The sequence below is a fragment of the Hippopotamus amphibius genome, chromosome 6 (assembly GCF_030028045.1).
Source record: "Hippopotamus amphibius kiboko isolate mHipAmp2 chromosome 6, mHipAmp2.hap2, whole genome shotgun sequence".
Lineage (NCBI taxonomy): Eukaryota > Metazoa > Chordata > Mammalia > Artiodactyla > Hippopotamidae > Hippopotamus > Hippopotamus amphibius.
Genome location: NC_080191.1, coordinates 70,842,722 through 70,865,361, shown reverse-complemented (window position 1 = coordinate 70,865,361; position 22,640 = coordinate 70,842,722). Strand labels below are relative to the sequence as shown.

At 41.3% G+C, this 22,640-nt stretch overlaps 1 protein-coding gene across 5 annotated transcripts in view; it reads left to right on the top strand.

Annotated features, from left to right (window-relative positions):
- The window catches only part of UBE3D (ubiquitin protein ligase E3D), a 143,201-nt gene that overhangs the window by 106,593 nt on the left and 13,968 nt on the right, over window positions 1–22,640 (top strand). Inside the window, exon 10 of one of the 5 annotated variants that reach the window (XM_057738836.1) lies at window positions 17,542–17,870. The exons of the other annotated variants lie outside the window; for them this stretch is intronic. Coding sequence (XP_057594819.1) covers window positions 17,542–17,559 — 18 coding nt within the window. The 3' untranslated portion in view covers window positions 17,560–17,870. Of the gene's footprint in view, window positions 1–17,541; window positions 17,871–22,640 lie in introns of those variants that run through there. 5 annotated transcript variants of the gene reach the window in all.

Sequence of the window (22,640 nt, the reverse complement as noted above, 5' to 3'; positions counted from 1 at the left end):
ACTGGAATCTTAAGAAAATCAGAAATCTTCTGTTTTTTAGTTATAGAAAGCTGTTATCAAGTCCTTTAATTAGAAAAGAGCTTTAAAAATGCCATTTTCTCAAAAAGCATTAAAGTGACCCTTTCTCCCCCCAAAATCTTAGTTTCATGATGTAACAGACAATTCTAGTAGGTCAGGGTTTATTCCATTGGATAGAATTAGGGCCCAGGGTATGCAGGACAAGCATGGCTATTGAAAAGCCATGCCTAAGAAGTAAGAAAGTCCATAAGAGAAGGTTCATTGGCTTCTGGGCTCAATGCATATCTTACCTTTACCCAAAGAAAGGTTTATTTCTTTAACCCCTGATTTTTATCATGAACTCAAGCAGGAATCATACTTGGCATAGTCTTACTATTTTGGTTGCCATATTGGTTTTTTGGAATCATTCGTATTGAAATAATACAGAAGAGTTGATTAAATAAGATGTTTTTAGTCATATATTTAAAGTTGGAATAGATTTAGTTACTCAAGCCTTTGTTATAATAGTGTTTCCACAGGAAAATCAAATTCATATTACATCACCTAACTTACAGCTTTTCCCCCCAAGAACATAATTTACCATATGTACAAAGACTGCTGCTATTTGAATTCCCTTGGATATCTTTATCCAGCATTTTGTCAGAGGGGAAATTGCCTTATGCATAATCTGAAATAATTGAAATAATTGGAAGTATAATGAGAGCCAACATTTAGAAGCTCCCTTGTGCTTCTTTCTGCTCTGTAAAATAAAATTATCACTGAATGCATTCATATTTTAAAATTTAAGTAGACTTGGTAAGTGAATCTTGTTTTCTAAATGTTCAGAGGTGGTTGTATAAGGTGGTTGGTGTCCCTGAAACAGGTGTTAAAAGATCTTTTTAAGCTTCCCCATACATTTGCAAATTTACTATGATGAAATGGTAATTTGCAGTATAGAGCTGATTACAGAAATCAGGATAGAGATGAACTGTATTTTCAAAAATTCATATTTCCTGTGTTCCTCTGCTTTTTATGATATATGTAACATCATTAATAATGTTTTCTGACGTCCCTGAGAGATTTGTAGGCTTGTTTTGTATTTTGTGGTTGATAGCAATTGTCTTAAAAAAGGAAGTCATTCATATGTGTGGCTCCCAGGGTCCAGTTTAGCATGTGACCAAAAGTTGCGTTCTTACTCACTTTTTACATGGATTCCACTGCATTTCTGCCTTCAGGTTTGGAAGTCACGGCGAAATGAACTGAAAAGTCTGAGAAAGGGCTTAGGTAAAGCAAACTGGGATTTCCTCCTTTAGGCTTCATAGAAGGCTGAGGAAACAAGTTTTCTGGCTTCTGACCTAGCAGAGTGGGACCAATAAAGAAAGAAATTCCTCAGACATTTCAGCAGTGTTCAAAAGATGCTAGGCAGACAGAAAATATGATAGCACTTCAGGGACATTTTTGTTATAGTAGAGTGATTCATAAATACAAAAATATATCCAAATTAAAAGAAAGGTGACTTTGGTTTATTATTCCTTCTTCAAACCGTGTATCTTATTTTGTAAAGTAGGTTTTGTTTTCAGACATATCTGTGTCACTTAACCTTATCATTCAAATTTTTGTTCCTGTGTAGTACATGGGACATCTTGACTTTGGTAGGCTGCGAACATAAAACCTAAGCATGTTCAGCCTTGGTGGGGAGAGCTCTTTTCCTCACCCCAGCCTTGTGCTGACACTCACCATGAATGCCGTCACTAGCTGACCTGTTTCTCTGCATGGAAATATGGAAGTTACTTTTCTCCTCCACGACGTGGGCACCTGCCAGTTTTTCCTTTCTGATATATTCTCCTTTAGACATCATTCTGATATTTTTGATGTTTTCTTCTAGTCATCATTCTCTTACCTACTAACCTGAGAGTTATGTCCCTAAACTGGATCTGTGGGGAAAAAAAAGAAAAAGAAAAACAACAACTTAGCATGCTAGCACTGAGGCGGAGTACAAGTTCCCAGATCATATCCTTCAGCGTTAGCATTTAGGTGTGTTTCCTTCCGGAGTTTTCTCTGCATGCATGCAGGGGAGAGCTTGGGGGTGGAGAGGGGAGTGATCAAGAGACAAGGCGACTGGTTTTGCAAAACTAGAATCATACTGTGTATAATGTTAAATTCTGCTCTCTTCATTTGTCATTAACAGTTTCTTATATCATTTAATAATAATAGCTAATATTTATTCAGTATTTACACTGCATTAGATTGTTAGATTTTACTTTTTTCCTTTAATGTTTTATTTTTGTGAACAGTTTCCATGGCCATTAATGTGATTTACAAACATAATACTTAATGACTGCATAATATTCATTTGTATGACTATTTGTATGAAGTCTGAGGCTGTTTCCAGTTTTTAAGGTGATAAACAGTCCCTTTCTGGGCCTGGGCATAAAATATCTTTGGGACTAGGGTCTCCCCATCACAGCCATGACAAAGGGCCTTGTTTTAGGAATCCACGCCCAAGGAAAAGAAGGTGCTCCACAGTTTACATGGACAGGAGAGAATTGTGATAAACTGGTTTGTGGAACATCAAGAGAAATTTGATGATTCTGAACCACCTCCGAAGGCAGGCAAAACACAGACCTTTTATGGCCCGTGTCTTGACTTCTCCACCATCCTCTTATCCTGGGTAAAAAGACAGATAGAACAAATGACCATGAAAATCAGAATGAAGGCAAAGAAAATTCAGCGTTGCTATTCCAACAGAGTACATACAGGCTGCTTCATGACAGTGTGATCTCATCTGTGGGGGAGGGTCCTTGGGGATGCCCAGCAGTGGAAGGGGCACGTCTTGGTCTACATGAATGTGAGGAGCTGAAGCAGGAAGAGAAAACTCTTGTCTTTGCTCAGCAACATGGAAGTGGGGATCCGCAGGCCTGGCAGAAAGGAGTCCTGTTTGCTTCTGGGCAGAACTTGGCCTTGTATTTGATGGAGATGCCAGCCTATTAGATGATACCTACCATATTTGCAGAAATAATCTAGAAGAATCTCTAAAGTTCTAAGGGTAAAGCTCAGGTCCAGATCCCACCTAAGTCTTGGACTCAAGACCCAGAAACTGGATCTTTTTGAAGTATGGCCAAAGGACGTAATGAACATCAGGTCTTTTCGCAGATTCACTACAGGGGCAGCCTCAATACAAGTAAAGTGCCACTCGTATTTTTGGGAGGGGGATGTCCTTTGACCCTGGGTGTAATCTTATCAAGGTGTCTGCAAACATCAGCCTCTTGAGGGCTGACAAGGAAGAAGCTGTGGTGTGTTCAGCCATTGTGACTGCCGCAAGCTCAGCTTGCCGCTTACTGTAATAGGTCTGGCTCTCTTTGTGAATATAACCCCAGGCATAAGTCAGCTAGCCAGGAGAGGTCATTAGAGCCAAGAATGGGGAGACCATACACTGATGCTGAGCAAAGGATGTTAGCTGACGTTCTCTGTTATGTGCACATCTTCAATCCAAAGTTCATCAGAAATGTTTTGACTTTAACAGGTGCCCTAGACATAGCTTGGGGGTGGGGAGGACACGTATCACTAGAATTTTTACCCGTTCATACTGGTGGCATACCAGACTACTTGAGGCCAGCATTGACGTGGAGGGCCATGTCTGGAGGATCTCTCTCTCCGAACGTTGTATAAGGCAGGTTGCAGATTGTCAGCTCTTCACCGTTAATAACCATGGACAGTATAGGTCGGCAGGGCAGTGTCCTGCCACAGCATAGCTGAATGGGACTCATTCTCAGTGGGCTCATTTAGACAGAGCAGGTGATGACCAGTAAGGATGAGATTCCACATCTGAGGAAAAGCATGACCAGGAGGCCAACAAGGACTCCAGCAGAGTTCTTTGTTGAGTTCAGTCAAGAGAAGGGTAGGGTTTAATTTAAATACTAAGAAATTTCTACATTCTACCTTAAACGGACAGTTGAACTTAAAAAATATTTGTAAATGGATGTAAAATTTTAAAAGGAAACGTGATGGCATTTTAAAAACAGAATAAAATGAAATATATAAGCCTTTTTTTTCAATTTATGCAAAGATTCAGTGATTTTAAAAACAAAGCTAGTATCCTACTGGGCAGGGATTGTTTAAACATATTCTATGAATGGTAATTGTTTACAAATTGCCTAATCACTTTTTGGATTATATAATTGAATTGAGAGGCAAAATACAGTGTGTTGAATTTGTGATACTAGAGACTGTAAACAAACTAAAGTTACTCAGCAGTATTCAGAAACAATAAATTCAGCTTTTTGTATAAAAAATTATACTATAAAAACAATTCTTGTCTATAAGCTTTGGCTGAATCTCTAATCTTTTCTGAAGTCAAAGGGTTATGAATTTTTTATTATTTTTTATTTTGATACGTTTTGCCAAATTACTCTCCGGAAAGTTCATATCAATTTACTTTTCCACCAAAATATATTGTGTTATGAATTATTAGTTGTAAGCCCTGCAAGAAAAAGAAGGCTGTACCTTTTTTCCTTTTATTACTATGCACCTTGTCAAGTACAGTGTCTGACTGTATAGTAGAGGCTCAGTAAATATGTTTGAATAAAGTGAGAAATGTGTTTAATGATGGCTGTTTGGGGATTTTTAAGTATTTTTCCCCCTTCTGGCTTTTGTTTTTTGCATATGCATTTTCTACTTAAGAAAGAATTAGCTTCTTTTCACTGCATTACCTATTTTGAATTACCAGGTATGCAGGGAAGGTGTAATTAGCCTACAAAGAGTATTACAAAGCTTAATTTATGTTTTTACATTTGACGCTAGGCTTTGGCAGCACACAATTTTTTTTCTGCATGTAATCTGTTAATATGGTGAATTACCTGAAATTTTAAATGTTAAAATTTCCCCTCAGTTTGGTCATGATCTGTAGTTGGCTCTTCTTTTGTTCAGGGTCTGCATTTATATTGAGTCGAGGTAAGCTTGTACTTTTCTTTTTTTATACTGTCTTTGTGGGGTTTTAGTGTCAAGGTTTTGATAGGCCCATAAAATGGCTTGGAGAAAGAGTTTCTTCTTTTTCTGTTTGTGGAAGACTTTATAATAAGATTGAAATTACCTGTTTGGTAAAACTCATTTGTAAAACTGTCTGGGCCTGGTGTTTTCCAGAGTTAGAAAGATTTTTAACTGCTGACTCAGCAGAAATAAAGGTTTAGGATGATTCAGCCTTTCTGTTTCTTCTTAAGTCATTTTCAATAATTTATATTTTTCTCGAGATTTGTCCATTTCATCTACATTTTCAGAATTTTGTTGAAAGTTGTTCAGAATATACCTTATATGTCTGCTACAACTATTATTTGGTCTTAATCACTAATCTTTCTTCAGTGATGTCCCATCTCATGTTTTGCCTTATCCATTAAATTTCTGATGTCAATTTTTGTATTTTTCATTTCCATAAATACTGTTCGGCTCTTTTTCAGATCTGCTGTTAAGTTTTGAAAGTCTCATGTTCCCTAGGCATACTTTTGGTACTTCTTTTATTCCTTTAAACATACTTATTATCTATTCTTCCATAATTAAAATCCCTACAGCTTTGTGGTTCTGGTTCTGTACCTTGTTTCTGCTGAGCTGCTCACATATTGGGTTACTGTGTAATGGCAAGCTCGCGCTCTCCTTGGAACTTTATCTGTGGGAGTTCTTTGAGGTCTGGGTGGAAAGTATGTTCCTGCAGAGAAGATTATTTGTGAGGCCCCGTAAACAGAGTGAATTCTAATCCCAAACAGGGTGAATTCAAATGCCCTAGCATGGACCTGCGATTAAGAATTCTCAGGGGTGCCTTTCCCTCACCCCCCAGGCCAGACTCTGAGTCAATGCCAAAGCAGACCAGTAGCCTCACCCACTGTCTGCCTCTACAACGTGGAACTTTTTCCCCAGTTTGTTCACTGTGGGGTGGGGCAGAAATCTCCGGGGTCTCTGATCCAAGCCTTCTATTTTTCAGGGCCCCAGGCTTGTTCTCTGACCCCCAGAATTCCACAGGTTAAAGCTCACACTCTAGTCTAGACCTTCAAGGATGGGCAGAGGCCTCACGGAGACTCCTTCTTCAGCCCTGGCTTAGCAAGAGATGCAGGATTCTTTTCCCACCCTGAGGGTTCAGTTATTCTCGTGACAATTCAGCTGTGGGCTTTAAAGTTTTAAAAAAATATTTATCCAGCATTTTTATTCTTTTATATTGAGAGGGCTTCTTCTGACATCAAGGCTACCATATTGGAAGAAATGGGAGTTAGATCTTTTGTTTTCCTAAAAGACAAATAAATCTTTTAAAGTTTTAAATCCTATGTAGTAACTTCTTTAGAAGTTACACTTGTAGGTCAACCTGATTTTCTAGATCATAGCCAAGAGCAGGGAAATATGTTAAAAGTAGCAGTAGCTACCATTTTGTGTCTTTTAAGAATGCAAAGGGCTCTGTGCTAAGTGCTTTACAGGGTTGATCTCATTTAAACTACCATTACTATTCTTTCTTTTTTTTTTCAGATCTTTATTGGAGTGTAATTGCTTTACAATGTTATGCCAGTTTCCTCTGTACAACAAAGTGAATCAGCTGTATTTATACATATATCCCTATATCCCCTCCCTCTTGAGCCTCCCTCCCTATCCCACCCCGCTAGGTCATCACCAAGCATTGAGTTGATCTCCGTGTGTTACGCAGCAGCTTCATACTAGCCATCTATTTTGCATTTGGTAGTGTATATATGTCAATGCTACTCTCTCACTTTATCCCAGCTTCCCCTTCCCCCACTGTGTTCTCAAGTCTGTTCTCTACGTCTGTGTCTTTATCTTGCCCTGTCACTAGGTTCATCAGTACTGTTTTTTAAGATTCCATAAATGTGCATTAGCATACAGTATTTCTTTTTCTCTTTATGATTTACTTCACTCTGTATGACAGACTCTGGCTCCATCTACCTCACTACAAGTAACTCAATTTCATTCCTTTTTATGGCTGAGTAATATTCCATTGTATATATGTTCCACATCTTCTTTATCCATTCATCTGTTGATGGACATTTAGGTTGCCTCCATGTCCTGGCTACTGTAAATACTGCTGCAATGAACATTGTGGTACATGTATCTTTTTGAATTGTGGTTTTTTCAGGGTATATGCCCAGTAGTGGGATTTCTGTGTCATATGGTAATTCTATTTTTACTGTTTTAAGGAACCTCCATACTTTTCTTCATTGTGGCTATATCAATTTACATTCCCGTCAATAGTGCGAGAAGTTTCCCTTTTCTCCACACCCTCTCCAGCACTGATTGTTTCTAGATTTTTTTGATGATGGCCATTCTGACTGGCGTGAGGTGATACCTCATTATGGCTTTGACTTGCGTTTCTCTAATGATTAGTGATGTTGAGCATCTTTTCATGTGTTTGTTGGCCATCTGTATGTCTTCCTTGGCGAAACGTCTATTTAGGTCTTCCGCCCATTTTTTCATTGGGTTGTTTGGTTTTTTTTGATAATTAGCTACATGAGCTGCTTGTATGTTTTGGAGATTAATCCTTTGTCAGTTGCTTTGTTGGCAAATATTTACTCCCATTCTGAGGGTTGTCTTTTTGCTTTGCTGTGCAAAAGCTTTTGTTTCATTAGGTCCCATTTGTTTATTTTTGTTTCCATTATTCTAGGAGGTGAGTCAAAAAGGATCTTGCTGTGATTTATGTCACAGAGTGTTCTGGCACCATCAGTATCCTATGAGAGACCCACTGTCATTCACATGGTAAAGGTGATACCTACACTTAGCAAGGTTCTCGTGACTTGCCCAAGACCACAGAACTAATAGGTAATTCATGATGTTGACCTTGGATCATCAGGAAAAGGTTACATTGTGCCTGATGAAATCTTTTTAGGCTTGGTGCATTGCTATTTTTAAAGGCAGCAAAATGTGTAATATATCTTAAATTTCCATTTAAATTGTGTTGTTGCTGATCAGAGTATAGTTACCGTATTAAAAACATAAGCATGTCAAAGGAGTACTGAAGGCAGTTTACCTTGCCTTTTTTTTACTACTTTGCTTCCTCGGAGAAAAATTACTCTGAGAATTCATCCAAGGGTTTTCTAGATATCAAATCCCAAAACGCGTTTGTCATCCTGGATGAGAAGGGAAACTTTGGCTAAGGACTTTAGAGATTAATTGCCAGATGTGGATCCCCTTTGTTCCATAATTCATCCCAAAACACTTCTCTCCCACGACTTCAGCCAACTGTGTGGTATTTGGTTACAGTGTAAATATATAGTAGTTCTCTCTATGAAAATGTTTTTTAAAAATTTTATACTTTTTTTAGCAGTTGAGCCTTAATGTTAGAATCAGACTTGGAAAATGAGGCTTTTCTTAGTAATTTCGTATGGTGATGTTTTGCAGTACTGTTTTCTCAGGTAGAGAATGTTTACAGTGAACTTTTGTGTGTGAGACAGTTATTTCCTGTTTTCCATTTTGGGGTTAGGTGTTGAAACCATAATGTCTGCTTGTTTTTCTCAAGCAAATTTTCTCTGTCCTAAAGTAATCAGTCAATTAATTCTCTTAAAGTAACCAGTTTTATTTATTTATTTATTTATTTATTTATTTATTTATTTATTTATTTATTTATTTATGGCTGCATTGATTCTTCCCTGCTGCACATGGGCCTTCTCTAGTCGTGGCGAGTGGGGGCTACTCTTCATTGTGGTGCATGGGCTTCTCATTGTGGTGCCTTTTCTTGTTGTAAAGCACAGGCTCTAGGCGCCCGGGCTTTAGTAGTTGCAGCATGTGGGCTCAGTAGTTGTGGCTCACGGGCTCTGGAACGCAAGCTCAGTAGTTGTGACACACAGGCTTAGTTGCTCTGTGGCATGTGGGATCTTCCTGCATCAGGGCTCGAACCTGTGTCCCCTGTATTGGCAGGCAGATTCTTAACCACTGCCCCACCAGGAAAGTCCCAGTAACCAGTCTTTATCAGTCCAAGAGAATCAAGAAAAAAGATTTCTGGGAAAACCCTCTGCCCAAATCCAGAGGAATGGTTTCCCTGGGGTTTTAACTCCCCCTGTGCCAGCCTAGTCATTGAGACCCATGCTGCTGCCTCTAGGACCTCCACTAAGGACCTTGACCTTAGAATCGTCTGCCCTCCCAGGTCTGGACACTTGTACAGCCAGGAACTATAAACAGAGCAGGAGTCGCCACCACTTTTGAACGTAGCACCCCCTCACTCCCCTGACTTGCGTCTCAGGAATTCTACTTTTTCCTTGCGGGACCACCCACTCCCCTGGCCTCTGGAAGCTCTGCCCTCAGGGGGGAGTAAGGAAGGCCAGGAGTCATGCTCACTAGGGTCTTTCTGCCCTTTATTTGCATGAGGGAAGGCAAGAAGAGTGAAAACTATCTTATAATTATTTTGTGAATGAATCCATAGCAGCAAAGAAGACAGTGCACTGGTTTATATCTCATTATACCCAACCTTATACTTCCATGGTACTTCATCTAAGCTAAGCTAGGAATCTGTTCTGGAAAATGCTCTGGTCTTCTTTTGAACTTTTTCATTGAGTAGACTTGGGTGTGTTTCATAATATCTGATACCATCATATTCTCATTTGTAAAGTGCCTTTTAAAAATCTCGTACCTTAATAAAGTCATGCATATATAAATAGCTGAAAAAGCTCCGATTTGTGAAGGGTTTGTGTGACAGTAAGATTAGAAAGATAGGTTTTTGGCTTACCCTTTACTTTTATTTCTCTGGTAGAGGGTGAATGTGCGTTGTTCCTTCAAAAATTAAAAGATGACTTGAAAAGAAATAAAAACTATTGCCAAAACTAAGAAGTTACCTTCGTTTCCTTCTTGCATTCACTGCAGCTGTTTGCACGGATCCCACCCTCCTCACTTTCTGCTTTTTTCCTGTCTCTTTCTTCCCAGTTGAGCTTTTGTGATCTCACAGGAGAAAGTGGACATTCATTTTCTTGTAAGAGTTTATTCATTTCAATGCTGGGAAGAAGCATTACAAGAAAAAAAATTCTCATTTTGAACTGTCATTTTGTTCCACATCTTTTAGGAAAGGAGGATAAAGCAGGACTTTTGAGGCACACTCTTAACCTTTCCCTTGCTAAGTGCCCCGTATCTCCTCTCTACAATCATCAGTGTTAGTTTTTAGGTTCAGTAGGTAGAAACCAGCTTCTTTTAATAACCCCAGTGTCTGAAGTTGGCATGGGGTGGTGGGGGGGGAGATGTTGCTGAACATGCACAGGTGTTAGCTGTAACTCCCCCTAATTAGTTGGCGTATCCAGACATGAACGTACCTTCAGCTGACTTTCTTCAAGCAGCAGATGGTCCCTGTGTAAGTCCCCTTTCCTTCTGGAGGTAGATTCCATTGTCTTTGTTTTTCCTCTTTAAAAGTTATACTTGTAATGTGTGTAATGATACTTGTTTACAAAAATTTCCTTAGAACAGTACCATTAAATCTTTATCAGATTTGTATCTTCTTTCACTCACCTATATGATTTTATCCATCCCAATACTTATATATCTGAAATTCAAGTCAGTCTTCCATTCATCAGACCTAAATACAATGCTAAATAACTTGCCAGTTATTAATATATTCTGAATGTGCCAGACTTCTATATGAATTTATGGAAAAAAAATGTAACATGTTCCCCAGGGTCTTCTATGTTGTTATCTTAAGGATGCTATAGTGATAATAGTCTTTAAGATATATTAATGTGAGGAGTAGAAAATCATTATATACTTAGATGTCAGTAAAATTTTTACAGAATTGTCTGAATACTTTATGAGCTTTGCTATACTTCATAATTGAATAAGACATCAAATACTAGGTATTTAACACACTTACAGAATCTCAGAAATGGTAGGACTCAGGAGTCAAGATGCATTTTTAAGCATGGGCTTAGAAATCAGACAGGTGTGGTGTCCAGCTCCTCCATATGCTGACTATAGGACCCCCTCAGCTTCTATGTCTTCATCTATATATTAATAGTATTACTCACTTTATGGGTATTGTAATTATAAAGTCAGCGAGTATACAAGAAAAAATAAATGCTGAATAAACGGTTGTTACCTTTATCCCTGTGACTATTCCCTCTGTTTCTAATTATAAACATCGACTTCTGTTACTCTTGGAGACCTGGCCCCTTATCTCCCAGCCCAATGCTCTGTTGTCTGTACCTCTCTCTTTGGCTCAAGATCAGCCTGTGAGATGCTGACGAAGATTAGCTGTGTTGTAAACCTTGTATTAGATACTTCCTGTAAAGGATCCCAAAGACAGTAAGATTAACTCCTGTGTTTTCATCACTTCCTGCTCTGGTTGCTGTCGCTTAGTATAACAGCTGCTTAAATGTAGTTCCAAGGTTTCCAGTGAGATCAGGATTCCTTGAAAACAGGAGCATCGTCTTATACTTGTATAATATAATTCGCAGTGCCCAGAACATTGCTGGGTGTCAGCCCTACGATTCAAGGAGATAATCGCTTTAAAAATTCTAATTCTAGGGGAGGGACCATATGGACAAGTAGAAATGGTTAGACTTGTGGAGAGCGGGAGAGTGAGCCAGCTGATAGCTAAATACCCCTCCAGTCCCGGACTCTGCCAGCCTTCATCAACACATGAAGTCAGGGGGTAAAAGCAGAAGAAGAAAAATATCAAACCTCAAATGTAAAAACATCTTCCGGGGTGGTCATTTTTCAGGATGCTACTTATTTTTGAGGTCATATATTTGTACTCGAATTTCATACAAACTCACACAGGCCCAGACCGTGATCCTGATGTTTATAACTGAATCTGTAAGAGTGATTGCTTGCCAGAATATTCCTGCTAGCTGCTGCTAATGTTATAACTATTTTTTGTGATCTCCGGTAATCTACTTTTGCCATATTATAGCTTAAGGTTAATGCAACACAAACAACATTATTTAGACTTGTGTCTTAGGGGCACGAAGTTCTAATTTGGGGTGAAATGACCAAATATATTGCTTTCTAAGCTTTATTGCTTTTTGCTAGTTCTCATTTTTCCCCATCCCAAGTTATCGAACATTCTATAAAACTTAAAACTTCTTGTTGCTAAATATATGCCCTCAACTCTTTATTGTCTGAGAAACGTGGAAGGGAGAGGATTTCTCAGGTGATAAAAAAAGAAGAAGGTGGGCAGTCTCTCGGGGTTTCTGATACATCTCAGCAGCACCTAGGCCTTCGGGACGAGTCAGCCTGTGAGATGCCAGGGCACCGGAAAAAGAAATTTCCATTCTCCTCTCAGAATGAGGAAGGATGGACTCGGGCTCTTTTTTCTAGCCACTTCTGGTGCATGGGCCTTATTTTCTTGCCACCAGCAGGAACTCATGAAGATGTTGGGAAGGCAAGAGGTATCTATCATCTTGATTGTTAAACACAAAAGTAATAGAACAGCAACACAGACAGTCGGCGGGGGGGGGCTCTTGGCAGAATGCTGTAAATTATTATGGACAGGCACTCACACCTTTGTTGAGATTTTATAGGATATGCTCTAACAGTGGTTTTCAGTCTCCCTACTCCCAGCAGCAGAAGCCTTTCCTTCAACAAATTGAGCCGAACACGAATTTCGAAAGCAGGTAGAAAGTAAAGCCACACTGCTTGATGCCAAGGTGGACGGGATAGCGGGGTCCGCTCTGCCCGCCAGCCTCTCCCTACCCCACACCCTCCACTTCCGCCCTGGAAGCACCCTACCTGCAGCGCATTGGAGACACTGAACTCATCACTCTCTTCTCTGCCCAGTCCACTTGCTTAACTTTGTTTTGTTCACTGGCGCCTTTGAGAGTGTGTTAAAGCTTTTTACCCTATTCCTAGAAAAATGTCCATCCACTTACAATTCTGCCTGCAGTTGCAGAGCACTGACGGACCACTCCACCACCATCACTGGGCACAGAAAGCAAATCTCACCGGTTCAGACCTATCAAGTCAGACTGCATCTTTTTCATGCTTAGTGAAGACAACAGCAGCAAACAAACATAGACAAAATATGATAACCTCAACCACCTAAACACACTACGCCCAGGTGATCTGGAATTCTGTTTGGAATGAAACTGTGAGAAACCTAAAGTCTAGTTGTAGGTCTGTAGCGATGAGGTGGGTTGCCCTTGGCGCATCATATAAGACTTCTTTGGGCCTCAGTTTCTCTAGCTCTAAAAAGATAGGATTTGACTGAGTGATTTTTGAGATCTCTTCCAGCTCTAGTGTTCTGTAATTCTGTGGGGCAAATTGAGGTGAACATATGAAATCGATAGCCCTCTCGGCAGCTGAGCATGAGTTTCCGTTGTTAAGTCTCTTTTTTTTCAAGTCCAGTTATCTCTGTGTCCTTCTTTTCCTCTTCCATCATCTCCATCCGCAAACAAAGAGAAAATTGATTTGTTTTCTCCCCTTTCTTTGACTCATTTAAAGTGGCCAGCTACTTCCCTGAGTGAAGCTATCTCTGAAGAAGTTTGGGCTAGATAGAGGAAAAGATCGTGGTGGCAGGCGGGTCAGTGACTGCGTGCTGATGTAGAGGGGCATTCGTGGAGATAATGAGTAATTGGGGTACATAGGTGAAAGAAGTGGGCACACAGCTCAGAGAAGGGGGTGGGACTAGGACAAGGGATGCACTGATTTTCAACCTACGTCTCCTCCACCTCCTTGAAATAAGCCCTGTCATTCTACTTCTGAGAGAAAAAGAATGCCTTGATTTGGGGCCATCCCGTCCCCAGGCTGTAAACGCCGGTCATGAAAATGATGCTGCTGAAACTATAATGTGTTGAGCATCAACTGTCCTACAAGCACAGTGATAGAAGCCTTGTTGATTTTATCTTGTTCAGTCCTAAGAACCACTCTTCGGGAACTGGTGTGGCTAGTCCTGTTTTCACAGGAAGAAACTGAGGCTCCGAGAGGCTAAGTCAAAGCCAGACGAGCAGCAAAGCACAGAGCAAGAATCCAGGCCCGTGTTGTTTTTTATTTTTTTATTTTTTTTTATAAATTTATTTATTTATTTATTTATTTATTTTATTGGCTGTGTTGGGTCTTTTTTGCTGTGCTTGGGCTTTCTTTAGTTGCGGTGAGTGGGGGCTACTCTTCATTGTGGTGCGCAGGCTCCTCATTGCCGTGGCTTCTCTTGTTGCAGAGCACAGGCTCTAGGCGCGTGGGCTTCAGTAGTTGCAGCACAAGGGCTCAATAGTTGTGACTCACGGGCTCTAAAGCGCAGGCTCAATAGTTGTGGCACATGGGCTTAGTTGCTCCACGGCATGTGGGATCTTCCTGGAGCAGGGATCGAACCCGTGTCCCCTGCATTGGCAGGCAGATTCTTAACCACTGCGTCACCTAGGAAGCCCAGGCCCGTGTTGTTTTTCTCCCACTGTGGTCCAAGCCCACTGGGCTGCCAGTTATTAACTAGGGAAACAGTCACGGGTTTTACAGAGTGCTGTAAAACCACATCTGCTGTAGTGAATCTGCCTGCAGGCAGGTTTATTATTACTGCACTGCCTCATTTTCTGCAAGTAAATACAATTTATGAGATAATCTTTTGAAGTGAGCAGCTTGCCTAGAATAGAGGATAACCGTCGACATGTTTCTCGGGATAAAAAGGATTTTTTTTTTCTTTTCTTTTTCTTTTGGTTTCTTTGAATTCATGCCTCTGCTTGGTACATTGGAGGAACCCAGTGAATATGGGAAACAGATACTACACACATGTGTGCATGGATGAAAAGCAGGTCTTTCTCCAAAGTTTAAGTGAACTGATGTTGCGTTGGTGAATCCCGAAAGCAAAACTTTGGCATTCCATACCAGCATGGCTTTATTGTCTATATTGCAGGAACAAAATATCACATAACTTTGCACATAACTCTCTAAAGCTCTTGATAGGTTTTTTTATATTCCATTTCCTAAATCCCTTTGTGCAGTTACAAGTAAAGTATTATACCACTTTCACTGGAAAAAGGACTAATTTTACATTGTAATGATTGCACCTGCTCTGTGACAAAAGCTCGATGTTTTTTTTAAAAAGCCATTTTCCAACTTAATAGCTCAAGGAAGAAGCTTGTCCCTAGGGGAACTGTGACACAACTTTACAATTTACTCATTGTACAATTGTCCTTCAGTGCTTAAATGGGGGAAGAATAAGGATGAATGTGGAAGGAAAAAGCATAGAATAACTGACTAAGCTCGAAGGTCATTAATGACACTGAGGGGGTAAAAACGATAAAGCGAACACAGGAAATCACATTCTGTGAAAAATGAAATAGGATTGCTCTGAGCAAGAAGCAAGTAAGGGGGAGAAAAGGACAGAGGAAAGCTTCTTAGTGCATTTTGTGGGGGAAGGGAGGAAGGACCACACTAAATGAGTTACTGAATTGGAGCCAAAGATTGGGTTCTAGTTCTTACCAGAATTTCAGAGCACATCCCTTTAAAAACAGGTAAAAATACAACAGACTGGTAACTATAACCAAAACGAAGCAGACTCACAGACATAGAGAACAAACTAGTGGGTACCAGTGGGGGGAGGGGCAATATAGGGGCAGAGGATTGAGAGGCACAGACTATTCTGTGTAAAATAAGCTACAAGGACATATTATACAACACAGGGAATATAGCCAATATTTTATAATAACTATAAAAATTGTGAATCACTATGTTGCACAACTGCAACTTATATTGTACATCAACTATACTTCAATTAAAAAAAAAAAAAAAAACAGTCAGTAAAACCATAACGTTAGGAGAGAAACCTGGTGTCCTGGAGACAATTTATCTGTTCCCCAGAAAGTAAGTCTAGCATCAGTTAGTCTGAACCCAAGTGCGTGATGGTCAAGAGACATAGCATTAGCCAGAGAAAGCTGGCTTGAGCCTTTCTGAGGGATGACAGGACAGAGCTTTAGATGAGGTGCATTTCAGCCCCTCTCATGAGGTTTCCTGAGATCACACAGTACTTGTGAATGTCATGGTTCCCCTTCTCACTGCTGTCTACCTCTTTTTCCTACCTTCTTCATCCTCATCGGAAAAGGCGTTCATTATTTATAAGGCAGCAGTGCTGGTGAAGTGCACATAACTCACGTTGTTTTTGCAAAGTCTGACTGGTTGAGTATAAATAGAAGTCTCACCAGAAATAAAATGTCCCACATGGGGGCCGTATGCGGAATTTAAAAGGTTGCTGTATGAAATGCTGTAACCTTTAGCCTCTGTGCCTCTGCACCTCTGCACTGTCTAGCTCACCCTCCCGATTGGGGTGCTCGTTTATGATGATCTGTTTTATTTTCATGATTGGAAATAAAACAGCAAAACCCAGTGGCTGCCTGAAATGCTTGAGCTCTGGTTATTCAATGTAGCAGTAGCATTTTGGCAGTGGGGCTTTTTGCTGTGTCCCCAAGTACTACACTTCCAGGCCTCATTCTGGTCCCGTTACCATGGAGGGAGGTGATTAACGAATACAGTGAACCAGTGATTAAGTTTTGCATTGAGATGAAAAATGAAAGGATTGTGTCATAAAGCCCATTCATGTCCACTCTGGTTCCTTTGCCAAATGCTCTTGCAGTGACCTACTTCTGCAGGTAAGAAAAATGATTTTGCCATCCTTCTATGACATGGCGATGGTGAACTGTTCCCAAATGCCTTGGTGTAGGTGGCCTTGTGAGGGTAAGCATTAATTATTTTCAGACCGCTGATGCATCACCTCTGGTGTCTATATTTGTCTTCTAAGAATGCATCATCACTCTCTAATTATAGGTGATCTTGTGGGATTAGATCTTTTGAGTTAGACTAGGATGACACAAAATGTGCATGGAAAGCAAACCCTTGCAAACTTGTGGTCATTGTTTTGTGTGTGTGTGTGTTTCGGTATTTTTGTTTGTTTTTAACTTTATTGGAGTATAGTTGATTTACAATGTTGTGATAGCTTCATGTGTACAGGAAAATGAATCAGTTATACATACACATATATCCACTCTTTTTTAGATTCTTTTCCCATATAGGTCATTACGGAGTACTGAGAAGAATTCCTTGTGCTACACAGTAGGTCCTCATGGTCATTGTTAAGGCCCAGATGGTGCCTCAGGGTTCAGGATATCTCTTGGAACATCTTCACATTGTCATCGTCACCACCGACCTAAATTTCTCTGTTTTAAATCACTTGAGGATTGCTGTTGTCTTTAAGTTGATGTTTTCATCACGAAAATGGTTATCACCCAGTTCTAATTTTCAGACTCTTACAGCCTTACTCCAACAAATAACTTTTGTAAAAAACAAAATCACCATGGAATCCTCGGGCCCAAGCTCTCTGATAGTTACCTCTTCACAGAGCTGGGAAGGGCAGTGAGGATCTCAGCTTTCAGGCCTGTGAAGCACTGCTGGGCAAGGCTGTAAGCAATGTTTTCAAGGCCCTTTTCGGCCTGGGTGCTTTGCCCAGTAGCATGGAAGTGTTAGAGTACTGGGGTTGAAAATATCAAAATTCCCAGTCTGTTTTCAGCTCCATCCTATTAAAACATTATTTTTTTTGACACCTCCATAGAAAAGAACTAAGCCTGGATTCTAGTTCCATAATTCATTAATTCAGTCATTTATTTATTCCAGCCAACAAATATTTATTGAAAGCTTCCTTCCTGCAATACCCTGTGGAGGGATAGACAGAAATGTAGCTAAGACATTACCATCCCAGGAGTTCCCTGATGGTGCAGTGGTTGAGAATCTGCCTGCCAGTGAAGGGGACACGGGTTCAATCCCTGCTGTGAGAGGATCCCACATGCCACAGAGCAACTAAGCCCGTGCGCCACAACTACTGAGCCTGGGCTCTAGAGCCCGGGAGTCACAACTACTGAGCTCAGACGCCACATCTACTGAAGCCCGCATGCTTAGAGCCCATGCTCCACAACAGGAGAAGCCACTGCAATTGGGAAGCCCACACACTGCAACGAAGAAGTAACCCCTCTCTGCTGCAACTAGAGAAAGCCCACGAGAAAGCCCGTGTGCAACAACAAAGACCCAACGCAGCCAAAAAAATAATAATTTTTAAAAATTAGTTAATTAATAAAAAAAAGACGTTACCATCCCACATGCACGTTTGCTTTTTGCGGGGTGGAGGGCAGTGGGTGAGAATGGTTTTTACTGGGAAAACGAAAACACCAAATGTCAGCAAGAAGACATGTCCACGCCCCCCACCCCGAGCAATGACCATCTGCACAGGCAAGGGCTGTTAAACATTCCACGGAGCTGTGTCCCGTGCGAGGTTTGGGAATTAAAAATCACTGGGGCTTTGTCTCTTTTGTGAATCCCACCCTACAAAGTAGCTCTCTGGAATCAGCAGTTCAAGTGTTGAATGGATGATGAAGGTAAAGCTGGAGTATTTGAACACGTTGAAGATGGTGGCCAAAGCGTAAAGGTGCCTTTCTTGTCCATCGCCTGCCATGTCCAAAACTCAGTGCAGCTTAAACAGTAAAGCTGGGAGGTGAGGGAAGGACCGCATCCAATTTCAGTCCCCTACTGGGCAGCAGATGTGCCCACAGGAACCAGGGCGCTGTATGAGGTTGTCAGGTTTCCAAAAGAATTTAGCTAATGGGCTTCATTGCTCAGAGAGCTCGCCTCCTGGAGAATCAACGCGAAGGTTAGAGACAAGCATAGAACTTCAGGCTTCTGAGAGTGAGCGAGGGATGCAGTTTTTGAGGGCAGTTTTTCTAACTTGGGAGTTCTCGTTTGCCCCGCCCAAAAGTTGAAGCAGCTCCTTATTCCTGCATAAAGGGAAAGGAAGCAGATTTGCATGCTTGTGTTAAAAGTCAGTTAAGTCAAACGAGGAAAAAGTTCTCGGTGGGGAAGAAGGCCAGGATATTGAAGGAGCTCTGCAGCATCTCCTCCAGAGGCATTTCTGAATAACCTGTGTCTTGAATGGCTTAGATTTACAGGTAATGGGAAAAGCTGACTCAGGGCTGCCTCCAGGCGTAGCATAAAATGTATTCTGGGTGCCCCTGTAAGCATCAGGGAATGAAGCTCACTGGCAGGAAGGCTAATAGTATACAGTTCAGATTTCCCCAAGGGAAGACATGTTTATGAAATTCAACTTTAGTAACCTGAGTCAGGAGCTTGTTTTCTGCCAACATCAGAGTTAATAGCACCTGTACTATAAACTAGTTCACGGCACTGCAGTTCCGGATCCATTTCTCTTTCCACTTAAGAACAACTTTTTACTTTGTACCAGAAATTTCCTGAGATTCAGAGAGAACCATGGAAATCAGCTGCCAGCTTGTGAGACGGAGGGAGGTCCTCACGCAGCTCCATGCCCGCCCTGCCCTGTGGCTGCCCCGGGTGGGATGTTCTTGAGCTCAGAGCCATGGGCCGGGAAGAGCATGGCACTCGGGTGGGTGAGTGGATGCTGAGGCTGCAGGGCCAGGCGGGCTGCCCACCCCCACAGCTTTATCACCCAGGGTTGTGCGCTGTTTCAACATGTCCCCGAGGCCAAAATGTAATTCCTTCAGGAAGTTTTAAGTAGAGTAGCCCACGGTGTAAATTATACCTGCGGAAGAGGGGAGATAGGAAGGATGTGTTTGAAGAGAGGGTTGTGGAGATGACTTCCCATACCCCGTCCGTCTTTCCCCTGGCGTAATTTTTTTGGACATTTTTATGTCAAGTTTTTTCTGCCACCTTCAGTGGTACAGGACTGCTAGACTGGGCTGGAGTTGGTCATTCCCCCTTCCCCAGGTCAGTTAGGCTCTAATAATGCCCAGCAGGTTAGGTTCTGGTTAACTAGTTCCCCCTGAGGGCAGGCCTTGCTAAGAACTGAGTGCTCTAGCGTATTTCAGAATAGCTCCTCTTCCCCTCTCCTCTCTGTAAGCTCTAGGGGATTTTTCTCCCATATTTACTGTGAGAACCTGAGTCGAACCTCCGGAAGTAAATCTCACACAACCGTGGGGCCCATTATGACTGGATCCACCCCCTGCCCACCCTGCAGTTTTTAACCCTCAGACTGGTCCACACTGAGCCCCCAGTGGTTTGTCAATTATAGCCCAGGTTTCCTACCCAGGTTCTGGTTCCCAGTGGTAATCTCTCCTCCAGTAGCCATGACTCCTGGCATTGTCCTGTCTCTCCAGGCTTGGTTTGCTCTCTTATGGATCCAAGAAGAGTTGTTGATTTCTAATTCTGTTTAGCTTTTTGCTTATTAGTATGGAGCGGCAACTTCCAAGCTCCTTACATGCGGAACTGGAAGTTTTCCCAAGATTTTAAAATTTCAGTCAACATTAACTGAGCACAATTTGAGTATGAAATGTATGTATTGAGCAGTTGAACTCACAGAATTGAAATATGAAAGTTTTTTCCCCCAATCTTGTCCTTTGACTGTACTTTGGAGTGAGGAGAGAGGTTATTGAGTCCTTTTTCTTTCTTTCTTTTGGTAATTATTAACATTCGATAAAATGTTTAGATTTTAGCTGTTCAGTTTGATGAGTTTTGACAACTGTGTATACACTAGGTCTCTCAGCCTTGGCATGGTTGACATTTTGGAAGAGGTAATTCTTTCTTCTAGGGAGCTGTCATGTTAATCCATGACCTCTAGTCACTAGATAGCAGTAGCATCCCCTCCTGGGAGGTGACCACCAAGAGTGTCTCCAGACATTGCCATGTGTTCCCTGAGTGGCAAAACCACCCCGGTTGAGAACCACTGCTGTACATACAACCCGTGTAACTACCATCCAAAAAGGAGATGAAGATCATTCCTCCAGAAAGTTCCCTGCAGGCCCTTTCATTAATCCTCCCTCCCCTGAAACCACTGTCTCTCATTTCTATCATCATAGATTCATTTTGCCCATATTTGGACTTTGCATAATGTAACTCATACAGCGTATACTCCGTTTTTGGTCGTCTCTTTCACTTAACGTGATGTTTGCAGTTTATCCACATTATTGCATTTATCAATAATAAAAAAGTGGTTTACTCTCTTTTTATGGCAGAGTAGTGGTCCGTCGTATGAATAAACCACAATTTGTTAATACATTCTGCTCTGGGTGGACACTTGGGTTGCTTCTGATTGGGGGCTGTTTTGATACAGTTGCTGTGAGCAGTCTGGTAAAGTCTCTGAGAACAGGTTTTCATTTCTCTCAGTAAGTATCTAGGAATGGAATCGCCAGGTTGTAGGGTGAATGTGTGTTTAACCTTTGATAAACTGCCGGACACTTCTGCGGAGCGCTTATGCCGTCTTACACTCCCAGCAGCTGCGCGTGAGCTGTGCTGCTGCTCCGCGGCGGCGGCGGCGGCGGCGTTAGGTGTTGCCAGTCGTTTCCATGTTAGCTGTTCCGGCGGGTATCTCATTATGACTTGTATTTGCATCTCCCTGATGAGCAGTGCTATTGAGCACATTTTCATGTGCTTTTTGGTTATTTGCATTCTTTTGTGAAGTGTCAGTTTTAAGACTTTTTGTGGTTGATTTGGAGGCGTGCCGTTACACCCCCCCAGACCCCACCCCCGACAGTAGGTTCAGGTTTCATAGGCGCCTGCAGCTGCTCCTTAGGGGCTGAGAAACCTTTTGCCATCTGAATACGTTTGCTCTAGATTATCAAAATGACTATGAAGCTTGCCCTTCCGGTTTTTCGTTTTCTTCTCTGTTCCAAACACATTGTGAAGGTTGTAGGGTATTTTCCTTTAGTGAGGTCAGAAATACTCCTCCTAATTAGCCAGACAGGTTTACAGAACTACTTATATTTTCTTTGGGACAGACTTCTAGCGCCCACAGCCTCCACACAACAACTGTCCCGGCCTCATCCTTCCACAGCTTTGCCAAACAAATTAACAGCAAGGACCTGTCCACGCAAGGCAGTGAGTCACCTTTATCATTCCATGCCCAAGGGACTTTCTTGGTCAGCCTTTTTCTGGAAGCATTTTTCTTTTACTCATACAGCAGTGTCTTTACCTAGTTAAAAAAAAATTAAGTTCTCTATCCAGAAAGATTCCTTTTACCATCTATGTTCTGATAACAGAACTTAACTATTTCCTTTTATTTCCAGTGGAAAAGAAAGGGATTCATGAGCTTTCTTTGGTTTCAGTTTCTCTCTCTGTTGCTAAGGTGGTATTTTTCTAACCTGTCCTCTTTAGGTAACCAGACAAAAAGGTTCATCTTTGAGTAGTTGAGAACCTGGTTTCTGAATAGGGTGCAAGTGCACTTTGAAAAGGGAACATGGTGGCCCCCAGAGGTGGGTAGCAGGTGTATATGTGTACACATGAGGTAATGTGTCCAAAGCACTTTGGAAGCAATAAGGCAATCTCTAGTTCTTATCTCCAAATACCATTCCTCACTGAAGGACTTAGGCTCCTCGGGAGAATGGCTGCTTCCATGTCTGGGATAAGATGAGGCTGAGTCTCCTCCTACCAGAAAGCAAACCAACCATCCAACTCAAGAAATAAACAAAAAACCAATGTAAACTATTAAGATCATGTCCTCAGAACTTAGGCTCTGAGTTGAAGAAGTTCTCACTGACAAAGATGAGATGATGTAAGATTGATACAAATAATGACTGCAGTAGATTAAAGTGTATCAGATTAAATCCATGACTTTATAATGACACTAAAAAGACAAACAGAAAACACTCACCATATTCCAGTCTATGGAAAACCTGACAGGACAAAAGATCCGATTTCTTCAAAACATAAAAATCAAAGGGAGAAAAAAAGGAGAGAAGAACTTATGATTTAAAAGA